Source organism: Etheostoma cragini, chromosome 14, assembly GCF_013103735.1.
Source record: "Etheostoma cragini isolate CJK2018 chromosome 14, CSU_Ecrag_1.0, whole genome shotgun sequence".
Lineage (NCBI taxonomy): Eukaryota > Metazoa > Chordata > Actinopteri > Perciformes > Percidae > Etheostoma > Etheostoma cragini.
The window spans coordinates 15,530,467-15,543,881 of NC_048420.1; the positions used below are offsets into that span (position 1 = coordinate 15,530,467).

Below are 13,415 nucleotides of genomic sequence, written 5' to 3' on the forward strand. Positions count from 1 at the left end.
ACACACACACACACACACACACACACACACACACACACACACACACACACACACTTTACCTGTCAACAGTATTTTAACCATGTTTACTCCAGCTGCTAGCTACCGGTTGGCTAACGTCACCTGCTGCTAAGTGTAGCGTTAACTAGCGTCCAGTGCGCCGATCTTTCAGTTCCCTCTAATGTCCGTTTTAGGAATATCAGAGAGAAGCCGAGGAATTGAAGTACCTAAATAAGACACCAAAATCCGCGTTGCTATTTGGTCCGGTAGATAACAGTCGTTATTGCAACGATGGCGTATTAAGACCCCCCCTTCAAATAAAAACTATTTGGATCTACAGCGAATAGCTTGCAGATATATTACTACTCTTTGGCCGGCTCGCAAGCCCAAACAAGTGTCCCTGTTGTTTTGTTTCCGGTCTAGGTAGATCCAGTGCGGTGTAATATGGTTTTCTAACGTTACTAGTTGTTGTAACAGCATGAGAAAAAATGACAAAGTTTGCTAGGCCAAAAAGAACGTTAATCTTGCGATAAAAAAATGGACTCCGTTAAAATGGGTTAATAACAATAACGCGTTTAACTAACAGCACTAATATATGCTTTCAAAATACTTTAAAATGTCTGCTTTAATGCAAATATTTCTTCAAATGAAAACTAATAATTTCTTGTGAAATATACTGAAGTTTTAGTATCACTAAATAATTTTGTGCTCAATCTGATGATGAAACGGACTCCACGGCTCAAGCTGGTTGACCAAACTTTGATCTCCTACAGGTCAGTTTTACTAAACCTGCTGCCTAGCCCATCAATATGAATGAACACTCTGCTCTCAATAAAGCTTTCACCACAGCTAACATCAGTCACTGTTTACTACTGCAGCCATCTGCTCTGAGGTTTGGTGTGTGTGTGTATGGAAGTAGAGTCCATTGAGGGTGAATAATCTCATTAAATGACTACGGTTCTTTTTCACCAGAGCAAACAACAGAAACGTAAATGACAGCTGTGCACCAGCGCGTGCGCACACACAAACACACACACAGACACACACACACAAACAAACAGACACACACACGTCAGAGACTTCCCGTCTTTTTTCGTCCTACCAACCGTTCAACACCCAATTTCTTTGTCATCCAAGTGACCATATATAATCAAATGGAAATCAATATAAGCCATTGTACAGTCCTGCCATCTATAATCAAGTCAGGTGTGCCAATGAATGGATGTTTAACTGCACATATGTCACTGAGTGCATCTTCGTGGCTTATAAAGCAGGACTCAGGGGAGTGTGTGTTGTCATATCTGCCAAAAAAGCAGAAACAGAGAGAAAGAGGAGAAGAGGTAAAGTCAGTGATGAGGGGGGAGTCAGCGAGGCTGGACAGACGGGGTGGGGACCCTAAAAGGAGACGCACATTGACACCTCCTCCTCCCTCCTCATTGTTGGAAAGAGAAAGTGGGTTTAAAAATGACCTTAGGGTCACACACACACACACACACACACACAGTTTCCCTCCCTCTGCAGAGCATCTGTCCGCCCGCATGCTGACATCAAGACCTTTTCGGGTCACTGGGGCCTTGCACACGCACACGCACACACAAACACACACACACACACACACACACACACACACACACACACACACGCACGCACGTGCCGTAAATTTATCACTGACACAGACTCCGCAAGCACACCCCTCCATCACATATAAACATACACAACCAAAATCTGCCAAAAGAAAAAATAACTGTCTTCTAACTCAAACTCAATTCTGACTCAAAAGCTTATTTAATGTGCGTTCAAACCCCAAGTTAAAATAAACCTGCATGATTCTGATGATGTGATAACCAACAAATTTAAATTTCAGTACAAATCCTGGCTAGCGGTTTCCGGTTTCCAGTCTTTGTGTTAAATTATGCTAACCCGTTGCTTGTTGTACCCTTATATTTATTGGACAGACACAACAGTGCTATCAATCTTCTCATCTAATTCTTGGCAAGAAAGTGTATGAGTGTATTTCCCAAATTATCAAACTATTCCTCTTACGATGAGAGTTTCTTCACTGGTGAACAGTACATTCATCAAACTCATCTGTATGTTAAGAGGTTCTCTGGTAAAAAATATCATATTTTCCTATATTCTCTCATTTATCTCCATTCACCTAAACTGTGCTGGTAAGTCGGCCAAGATTTTATTTCTATCGTGTTGAGTCTTTGGACTGCTTCACATTTTGTCAGCCTGGGCCTGACAACACATCAAGTAACACCTTCTGAAACTTGGCTCAAGGGCACATTCACTTACACTAGGAAGCTGCCTATAAACCAGGCGCTTTGCTTACTTTTAGTTTAAGTAACTCCATTGGAGCAGATGGGCCACTATGATAGCAGCTGCTAAATGAGGGGAGAGCATTACTCTCTCACCCCTACCAGGACACCCACATTTAGGTCAGAAACCTTCTTATTTAAGAATAGAAAGTGAATACAGTGTTTGTTGCAGCAACCTAAAATACTGTATATCCATTATAAGGGCATTTATCTCACCTTGACAGAATCCAACAGGTCTTTAGGGAAAAAGCGCCTCAAACCAACATCTTTCCTGGAAAGAGAGACAGAGAGAGATACAAGAGGAAAAGAGCAGCATAATTATTGTGCTATAATGACACAAAAGAATGTTAATTGACAACCACTTCTGTCTTTATCTGATTTTACCAGCTTGTGTTTTCTTCTGTAGAGAAATTCCCGCACAAAGTCTATAGACAGATACAGTTAGGCAGGACAGAAAACTGAAGACAAGAAACAGAAAACAGAAACAGAAAGCTATGACTAAGTGCGGCCCATACAGAGCACTACTCATCTTTTCCTAAGAGACGGGGCTAAGGAAAAAGCGCAAGAGAGAGATAGAGAGAGGCACGGAGGAGTACAGAGAGGGAGACAACAGAGAAAAAGAAAGATGTGCAGAGCTAAATCAGGAAGCTAGCTAATAACTCCTCTGGAGAGAAGAAAAGTAGAGGGGGAGGAGGAGGGAACGAGTTGAGGGAGAGAGTAGGGAATAGGCAGAAAGCTTACATCATCCTATTTCTCCATCATAGGTCAAATATCTGTGAATTATTAGTATAGTGTTATTACAGTGTTAGCATTTCAGACGAAGGCCAGTTCAGATGGTGTCAAGTAAGTTGTAAATCCCAGGTGAAAGTGCTGCCATGTAGCTGCCTAAACTGCCAGGCTTGCCTCAGTAGAAAATATTCTCCTCTGCGGCAAACACACATACAAATACTACTACTTTGCTGCTATTAGGGCTGTGCATTTTGTCTATAAAAAGTATAACACATGCTGGATTTAACCCCTAAAACTGTTCTCCCTCTCAAAATCAAAGTTGTGCACTTCACAGGAGCAGGAAGAAGCACAAACAAAGAACATAAAGCTCTGAAAGATGACACACCAAGCCGACCTCGATGAACAAGCACTGATGAAGGCCCAACTGATTAAACGTGTTGCATTAGCCAACAAACCACAAGGATTACAACCAAATACAAACAGCTGATCTCCAACATGAACATATATCCATTGGCTGCATAAATTGAAAAAAACAGCCAGTAGTCTGTCATACTACACCAAACAACAGTGTGGAAATGAAAACAAATCAAACTAGTCTACCATTGTCACACTAATGCAAATCTGTGTTTTATTATGTACTTTTAAATCTCCTAATAATGTCTAAAAGGTTTCCTGGAAAGAACTATGCTATTGGTAAAACATGATGTGGAAAATAGAGATAGTGTTCAATTTGTACACACTTCCACTTAATTAACTCCAAGTTATTGCTAGCGCAACCTACAAAGAACATGCAAAAGAGGAAGCTCTTTCCAAAGAACTCCTTAAAAATTATAAAAAAAAGGGAAATATTTGGAAATCCTGGAACCACTAAAAATAAAAGGTCTCTTCTACCTTTTGGTATTTGTTGAAAAAGAAAAGTGAAATAAGGTGAAATAACAGACACTACCCAGAATCTATGGGCGGTGATCGACCACAGAAACTCAACAAGAGCCACGATGGCCAACTCTCAGTTTGGTGAAGCCAAAGCCCCGGCAGCACTTTCCCTATCCCTCTCTTGTTAGTTTAAAATATGCATGACACAGCTTCTTCTTTTCCAATCAACAGAGAGGGACAGCAAGGGAGACATGGAGAAAAAACAAAGCGAGGGAGAGCACGGGAAAAGCAGACAAAAATAGAGGACAAGCGCTAGAGAACAGAGAAGGACTGAAAGGACGAAGAAGAGAGAGAAAGAGACAGAGTTCATTCTCTTCAATTAATTGAAGAGCTTGTTAGGCTGATAGACAGAAAGAAAGACCTCATTGGAATAGGGCATCTCATTAGAATCCGACTATGTTAGAGCCAAGCCTTGTTAGGACCAGAGCTTGTTAATGTTCCTCATCGACATCCATCTACCAGGGAGCTGATGATGGACCCTGGAGCAGCCGAGAGAGCTAAACGACCCAAATTAATCTACAAAAAATAGTATTACATCTACATGATCGGGTGCTGAATAAACACCGTGTTCAAAAATGATAATTGTAGCTAGACTGTAGACTTTCTTCGCACTAGTAAATTTAAAAACACGTAGAGTCAAAGTTGGACTGCAACAGAACTATAGAACAACTGTTACATGTTTCCAGACTTTTGTACTGTTATTAAATTCTGTTTATTGTTTTTTCACGTATCCATATTTCTAGGAACTGCATATAAAGGCCGTACCAAAAACGGAGATGCTGTGTCGTTTTTCTGATCTGATATTTCCAGGTAGAGCAAGGATGTAATGTACCAGAGAGGTTATGAGCTGCTGCAGCAATTGGCTCATGAAGAAAATACTTACTCCAATAGTTCATAGTTGGATTTCTTGTCCAAGGCGTTTCCTCTCATCTCTTTGAAAAACCTCCTGAAATCAAACCAGGAGAACAGGGAGAGGGCATGGTCAGATACAGTCCACACATACACACACATGCACGTACGCTGTAAAAAGAGAATAGCCAGGGAACATAACATAAAAGAATAACAAATCTTGACGTATGCAGTATAAGTAGTAAAAGAACGCCTCCCTTTAGTAGTGTGAAAAAAAGAAAAAAGAAATCCCACCTGATTTCTAGACAGCCCAGTTTGAGAGCTACATCTTGTTCCACTTGTTCGCCAATCTCTGTCATGTAGTCATTCTTCACCTGAAAATTTAAATATTTACATTTACAAACAATAAATGGCAAGCTATGTATCTCACACACAGATAGACATGCACACCTTCTGACCTAGATTTCCTAAATGCAAACACACAAGCAGTGCCATAGTCTCAGTTCTGGCTAGCTGCTGGCAGGAAATCAAATGTTTGTATTAGTGTTTTGTTTGTGTGTGTACCTGGTGGTAGAAGTAGTTGAGTGTAGGTTTGTCTTCTGTAAACTGTTGCACAAAGCCCTTTGGAAGATACCGGATCCTTAACTCATACCTACAGTGGACAAGAAGAAAGGGGGAGTGAGTTTGTTATGTACAATACCATTTTCCCAACTTGTGCCGACCTTACACCAAACAACTCTTCCAAACGATTCCACTGTCACAGACTAATTTCCAACATTGGAATCAAATCATGGGAGTTTTGCTCGAGTTGGGGCGCACTCCCGTCATCTCAATCATTGGGTGTAATGTGGCCATTAAACTCAGTTTTTCCCATTTGACAATCCAATCCAATCCACTTTATTTGTATAGCACATTTTACAAACACAAAGTTACCAAAGTGCTGCACAGAAAACTCAAACATACAAAACAATTAATGTAAAATATTGTAAAACAAAATAAGAGCATCTGGTTTAAAAAGATAAAAAATAGATAAAAATAATAAATACTAAAATACAATAAAACAGTGAGAGCCATCAGAGGACCACACAACTCACATGGAGTTAAAAGCCAAAGAATAAAAATGTGTCTTAAGACGAGACTTAAAACACTCAACTGTTGGGGCTTTTCGGACATGGAGGGGCAGAGCATTCCAGAGTTTAGGTCCAACCACAGAAAAAGCCCTGTCCCCCCGAGTTTTAAGTCTCGTCTTTGGGACCACAAGCTGGAGCCGGCTCTCTGACCTCAGTGACCGCGCCGGCCTATAAATCTGGATGAGGTCTGAGATATATGTTGGGGCCAGTACGTTCACAGCTTTAAAAACAAACAATAAAATCTTGTTTTGCAATGAAGCAAGAATTGCACTTATATGAGCGCGCTTTTTAGTTCCAGTTAAAAGACGTGCTGCCGAATTTTGGACTAACTGTAAGCGTGAAAGTGCTTTGTGACTTATACCGAAATAAAGTGTATTACGGTAGTCTAATCGAGAAGAAATAAAAGCATGTATAGCTTGTTCAAAACTGTTAAAAGACAAAAACGGTTTGACTTTGGCTAAAAGACGAAAATGATAAAAACTAGAATTCACAACTGCATTTATTTGTTTGTCAAGTTTAAAATCACTGTCTATTTTTACCCCAAGGTTAGTTACAACAGGATGCACAAAATCACTGAGGGGGCCCAAGTTTATCGTAGAGTTAATGGGGCCAAACTGCATGATCTCAGTTTTACTCTCATTTAGTTTTAAAAGATTTTGGGCTAACCACGCTTTGACGTCATTTAAACGACGTTATTAGTTGTAGTGTTGTAATGTGTGACCCTGCAAGATTCCCAGTATTATCCCTCAGACATATTATGACAATCTTTGATGTTAGATGTGAGACGGTGTGAGACTTTTCAAAGTCCGTACAGTCTTCTCATGTATGGTAGGCCTTCATACTGTTCAAAATATGTCAGCTTCTGTATCCACTGGAAGGAAATGTTGGGATACAGTGATATGTTAGGGTCGTCTTCTATGTGTCAAAAACATCAAAATAAATCAATTTAAGAACCAAGTGGAGAGCAGAGGAAAGGAAGACGGATGTTGATTCAACTAAAACGCATTAGATCAAATCAATCAAAGAGAAGACATGATTAAAGCGAGGATGATGAGAAGGAGAAGAAGAGAGGATTAGAGGAGTTGGGAGAGGCAGAGACGAAAGGAGGCGAGAATGCAAATAAGAAGACTGAATGCAAAATCAGTGGAGGAGAGACACAGAGTTGGTGACTAAGTCAGACAAAGCATGCATATGGTTCTCTCTTTTTATGTCCACAGTGGAAAAGGTCTCTACCTCACAATAGCATTAGCACCCAGACAGCCACGATACATGTAATATATATATATCAGTGAATTAACATTCAAACTGCCAAACCAACTCAACCACATGCCACCACACACACAGACATGACCTCCCATCACCATAAAACAGACGGCTGGCACTATTTTTCATGCAATAAATCACTTCTTCTATTTTGGTGTACAATAGGGCAGATTGCTGAAGCTAGCTGTTTGAGGAGACTGTGACTTTGACTAATAAGTCACGTTTAACATCAAGGAAACTGGTTATATAGTGAAACCTCACAGCTTTTCTTCTTGTTCTTTCCTCAAGTTCCTGCACACTAGGGGCTGGAATCTCTGTGCACCTCATGATACGATCCCAAGTGAGAGGCCAACGATTCGATTTTAAACCGATCATCAATCCAAAAATTTGCATGAACATTACCGTGCATGATTTAAGAAATGTACATATGAATCTGAGTTTGTTACTCAGAGTTTGCTAATCACTTCCTAGACAAAGCTTAGATTTTGACATATACAGTATTGGTCACAAAAGTTTCAATAAAATGTTTTGTCTACGGAGGTTTTTATTTTGTAGTCATTCCCTGCTTAAGCCTTAAAGGAGGATTCCGGTCACTTTCAATACTTAGCTCTGTTGTTTGTAAATTTGGAGTGCTTTCAGTAGCATGAAAAATTAAATCAATAGGTGCTGTCTACACCATTTGTGTAGTCTTGCCATTTAAGCATGTCTTGACATTTCAAGCATGTTTAGAGGCTAAAAACCAGTTTAGAACTTGCCCTGTTTAAGCCTTTTGGGTGCTAACCCTAGCAGGAGGATAACTCAGCATAGACAACACTGATTGTTTTCATTTTTTTCCTCTACTGACAGCACTCCAAATTTACAAATAGCAGAGCTACGTGTTAAAATTGACCGGAATTCTCCTTTAAAGATGCTTGTTTAGGTCACTTTCTCTCACAGTAATCTTCCATGTCAAAGGCTCAGTCATGATTAAAGGTGGACAACTGGCTTCTTAGAACATGAAACATGAGGTGGTCAGATGTAATGTGATAACGTAGATGAACAGTACATATGTGACTTGACAAACTGACCCCATCTTTTCCTCTGTGTGCAGAGTTTAGTCTGATTAAACTTTGACAATGTCCAGCAAATTTAAGATTAACGATGAGACCTCTTGTTTATGACATATTAATTGTTAATGTCCTCATTTATATAACTACATGGCTTTGACACTGATGAGCTAATCCGAAGCTGTATGGTTTGAAAAATTTGCGAACTGCTGTTGTTAGCCTGCTAGGCATGCTAATGCCCAAGGTTTATGCTCACAACCCTTCCCACACTCCTGTCTGTACATAGAAATCTGGTCTGAGCACTTTCACAACCACTATGCAATTGCAGCCCTCAGCAGTAAGTAATACTGAACAAGCTTCAGCTTACTGTAATTGATAGAATATTCAATATCCTTCATTGGCCTTTTCAAACACAAAGTTCAAAAGATGATACACACACACACACACACTTCTCTCACCTCCACTCCTCGTTTGGTCGCGACTGGTCATATTTTTCTCTGACGTGGGACACGCCCATATCGGGGTGGAGCCAGTGCACCTGGTCTCTGGATTGGCTGTTGCTGAGACGCAGGCCAAAACAAGACGTCCAGCGCACTTTGTGGATGTCCAGAATCTTCTGGATGATTCCCTGTTGACAAAGAGTGAACAATGTTGTTATACTTTCTTTCTTCTTCTTTTTTTAAACCACGTCCCCTGCCCAGTTACACTCAACACTATTCACTAAACAACATTATTTAAGACTAAAGTAGAAATTCTGCAGAAATTACTTTTAGCACTGATGTATAATGCTAAATTGGGCTGAATCACAAAACAATGTGCCCCTTTATCTACGGGGCTACTGTACTAGTTGTGGTGACCTGACAAATGTATGTATCAGTGTGGTGAGTGCTAAATAAAACAGAGATGCCCAGTGGACAAAAACAGTCAGCCAGTTTATAAAGTCAGTCTGTCGTTTCTTAGTGTGCCAACTGTGCTCATACATCAGGTCAATTAGGCCATGAGTCTATGCGTGTGTGTGTGTGTGTAGGTGAATTCAAGTGATTTAACATGACGTTCCCACCCAAACAAGTTGACAGACATTATACACACATGCACGATAATGCTCACAGAACCATGAGCTGCGAATCACTAGGGGGTCTGACCCAGATACTGAAGGAGAAAGTGAGGAGAGAAGATGTGCAGTGACGTGTCCTGTATGATCACTAAAGTTTGAGCAGTGATAAGTAGTGTGTACATCATGGGAGTGGATCTAAAAGCACACTGCTATATGCGCAAGCAAGTAAACAGACAGACAGACAGACAGACAGACAGACACACACATAGACACACACACAGACACACACACACACACACACACACACACACACCCCTGAGGTTATTTGTATTTGCTAGCAAAGTACTCTGTCCTTTATCAGAGCAGACAGCTAGGAACTTGAGCTGAGGACAAACAGCAAAACGTCCCCTTTTGCTACATAAGGGGGCAATGGGGGCCAAATGAGCACCAAATATTACCATCGTGAAAGTTCTACTGTTAAGTTTTAGTAGAATAATGGTAAAATGTGCAGCTGAAAATAGTCCCCATCAAATGCTTTTTCCCGTTTTATCATGTTTACGTAGCAATGCCAGCGGCTTTGCTCTAAGGATGGCAATGTCATCAGTCCGCCACTTTGGTTCAGACAGAAAAATCTCAACAACCATTTGATGGATTGCCATGACATTTATTACAGACATTATCTGTCCCCAGAGGATGGATCCTCCTGACGCTGGTGACTCCATTTCCTCTAGCGTCATCACAAGTTCGGCATTTGTGATTTTAAGTGAATGTTTTGACTACTAAATGGATTGCCATGAAATTTGATAAAAGCACTAATTTTCACCACATGATAAATTTGGTGATGATTGTCAAAAATGTTATTTGTCCAATACTTGGTATATGACCAAATACCTGCAAAACCATTGATATTCTCATCAGTTCCAGGTGTACTTTGTCTTTAATCTAATTTGAAAATGTTAGCATGCTAACACGCAAACTAAGAAGGTGAACTTGATAAATATTACCTGCTAAAATCAGCATGTTAGCATGTTAGTGCTGACATTAGCATTACTATATAACCACCACTGTGCCTAAGTACAGCCTCACGGAGCTGCTAGCATGGCTGTGGACTGTTAGTCTTGTTTAAAAATCAAGCTCTATACTTGGAACCCATTCTTTAAGATTTACGTCTTCATGAGAAACAAATAGGCTTGTAAATGTGCCACAGACTGAGTATTTTGTCACAATATAGACATTAAGTACATGGTGGGACGTAATGGGTGTGGTTCTTCTTACCCTGACATCGGTTGCATCTCCATATCGGATATTGGAGGACCAGCAGCTGTGTTCAGTGTTGGTCTCAAAGTGATGGAAGACTTTCAGAACCCTGTCCACGGAGCCGGCCATGGTTCGGTCTGACCCCCCCGCGCTCAGCCGTGACTTGGCGCCTCCCAGGAGGGCCTGGTTCAGGTTGGGGTCCAAGTAGGCTGTCGCCATGGTTTTCCCAGCCGACACTGTTGCTGCTAGGTGTCTGTCATATTCTGGGCAGGAGAAGAGAGCAAATCAGACATTGATGAAAAAGAATAGAGAGGAATCAGAAGAGAATGTCTTTATTTATTTATCTTAATGCTTCCTATGATAGTTTACACATATATAGGAGAAATACTATTAGTGACTGATGCTACATGTTTTCTCCTCTTCTCTAATGTGCTTGTAATGTTGTGGACTTGAATCCTAAGTTCTTTGGCAAAATAGTTCTTTGGGAAGATGAAAAACACTGAACAACTTAATACCAGAGAGAGAAATGAAGAGAGTCAGGGTCAAGGCTCAATATGTAAGCACCTGTTTCTATGACACAAAGACAATCACCTCAGGCTGACGTTTTTCCTGAAAATTAAGTTGTGACATTGGCACACTTCCTGGAATTTCACAGTAACTTTATCCGGGAATGCCTGTCAAGAACTACCTCCCATTGTGTCTGTGTTTAAGAGTGTACAAGATGTGTGTTTTTGCATGCGTGTGTGCAAGCTGTGTAGGAAAAAAATTGAAATCTCTTTCACTCTCTCTTTTTCTACTTCCCTTACGTCCAGTGCTTCTCATCCTCTCTACCCCATTAAAGGAAAATTGATATGTTCTAGCAGGTAATTACACCTGAAAGAAAGAGAGAGCGGATGCGTACGGACGCGTTCACACACGCACACGCACACGCACACGCACACACACACACACACGAAAGAGTCCAAAGTTGTTGAGGGATATATCACAGCAAGATAAATATGTTACTTTGCCTAAGATAAATTCTTATATCAACCAATCACATGGATGTGCGTGTGTGTGTGTGTTAAAGAGATTTCATTTATACCTCTATCCCAACACATGGGGAAGGGGCTACAGCCGCTCATTGCCATGGAAACACATGTCTGTCCCTCCCTGTGTCTGTCGGCCCGAAGGACAGATAGACAGCTAGTGGTCTCACAGCCACGCATCACACACACTGAATTGCAAAAGCTACATAAATACGCACACACACCAAGGTCCTGACACAACTGCCAGAACACGCTCACATAACCAAAACACTACGACACACACACTCCTGCTATTGTCGACAGCTTTGATAACCAGCAGTTACTTCCACAGCGGTAATCCTTAAAAAGGCAAATTTTCTCTTCCATTGACACATTGTATAGAGTGTGAAGATGCTACAAAAAAAACATGTAAAAAAAAAACTTCTCTCTTTGTATTCTTTATCCATTCCTGTCATCTGCAGCTGAACATTCATTCCCCAGCAATGGAAAGAAAGCTACAAACGTCCCTCCTCTTCTTTTTCAGTCCACTTTAAAGTTACTCTTCAGCTGCCCCTCTCAGATGAAAACAGACTGTTTGTTTTTTGCCAAGTTTCTGCCCCATGCCTGCACTCCATAGTTACGCAGTTGCCGTGGAAGAGTCAAACGACCATCGCTCAAGGGAGGTTTTGGGTTATTTCACTCAGCGGAGTCCCTGTGATGGTGAGAAGACTGCCCCCTGCAAAAGTTCACTGCCCAATTCGACTTCCAGTACAAGGCTGATACATAGGACATTCAGTTTGGTTAGTGGTCACAGAGAAGGAGAGATAAATACTGTGCTCAGTAATAAACAAACAAAAAGTTATCTTCTTCTCTTGGAAAAAGAAAGTGAGAGAAACTAGTGAGCCAGAAAAAACAACGGAAACATACAGTGGGACAAAGAGAGAGAAAGTAATATGTAGTGATGGTTTCAGGATGAACGAGAGGGAAAGTGGACTGAGCCACACAACTGAAAGAAAGTTGAGCGGAGAATGAAAGAGAGCGAGAGAGAGCGGGGGGGCGGGGGGCTTCTGGAGGGAGGAGCTAGAAACTATTAATATGCTAAACTTACTAGTCTCTTGTGTTCTATGGAAGAAGAAAAACTTTTGCTTCTGTTTAGAAAGCTGACCTCAGAACAGCCCTATGTTGTATGGCTACCATCACAAATGCAACTCAAAGAAAGAGAAGACAATAGGAAAAATAACTAACTACTCAGACTCATCTACAGTGTTTCATCTTAATCATCTCCACTGTATAAACTACTCTCGCAGCCCATTGAAAGTTCAAGACCCGGGTTTTCCACCCAATTATCTCTCAGCCAAGCCATTTTGGCCACCGCCTACAGTAAGCCAGATGTCTGAAAATAAAACTAACTTATGATTGTAAATGAGTGTAGCTGGTCGCCAGTGGACTTCTTTAGCAAGTTTTGTCTTTAAGCTTTGAGTGTTATTCATTATTTGCTCTTGCCTTTCCAATGTTTAGGAAATATATGGTGATAATAATAATGGTGTATAACGATTGGAAATTGCAACAACAAAATAATTATTGAAAATATTAACATTTTCTTGAGGAAGGACCTCTCAACCCTTTGCCAAATACAGTTTAAGTCAAATGGACAACCTCCCCTGATCTTGCACAGATTACACATCCTTCTTCCTATACATATTGTCCATGATGAAATAAATACATAAAATGAAAATCATACTTCACACTGCACATTAAAGTCATTCTGCGTGTACTCATCTCATCTCCAAAGCAACGTGCCTACAACATCCTTACCTGCGAGTGGCACA

At 40.7% G+C, this 13,415-nt stretch overlaps 1 protein-coding gene across 1 annotated transcript in view; it reads right to left on the reverse strand.

Moving 5' to 3' along the window:
- ptk2aa (protein tyrosine kinase 2aa) overlaps positions 1-12,567 on the reverse strand; it is a 41,201-nt gene extending 28,634 nt beyond the window's left edge. The window contains exons 1-7 of the mRNA XM_034892773.1: positions 11,664-12,567; positions 10,598-10,842; positions 8,727-8,896; positions 5,394-5,481; positions 5,124-5,203; positions 4,864-4,926; positions 2,535-2,589 (exon numbers count right to left, since the gene is read on the reverse strand). Of these exons, the coding sequence (XP_034748664.1) occupies positions 2,535-2,589; positions 4,864-4,926; positions 5,124-5,203; positions 5,394-5,481; positions 8,727-8,896; positions 10,598-10,842; positions 11,664-11,787 (825 nt within the window). The 5' untranslated portion in view covers positions 11,788-12,567. The remainder of the gene's footprint in view (positions 1-2,534; positions 2,590-4,863; positions 4,927-5,123; positions 5,204-5,393; positions 5,482-8,726; positions 8,897-10,597; positions 10,843-11,663) is intronic.
- Between the last annotated feature and the right edge of the window lie 848 nt (positions 12,568-13,415).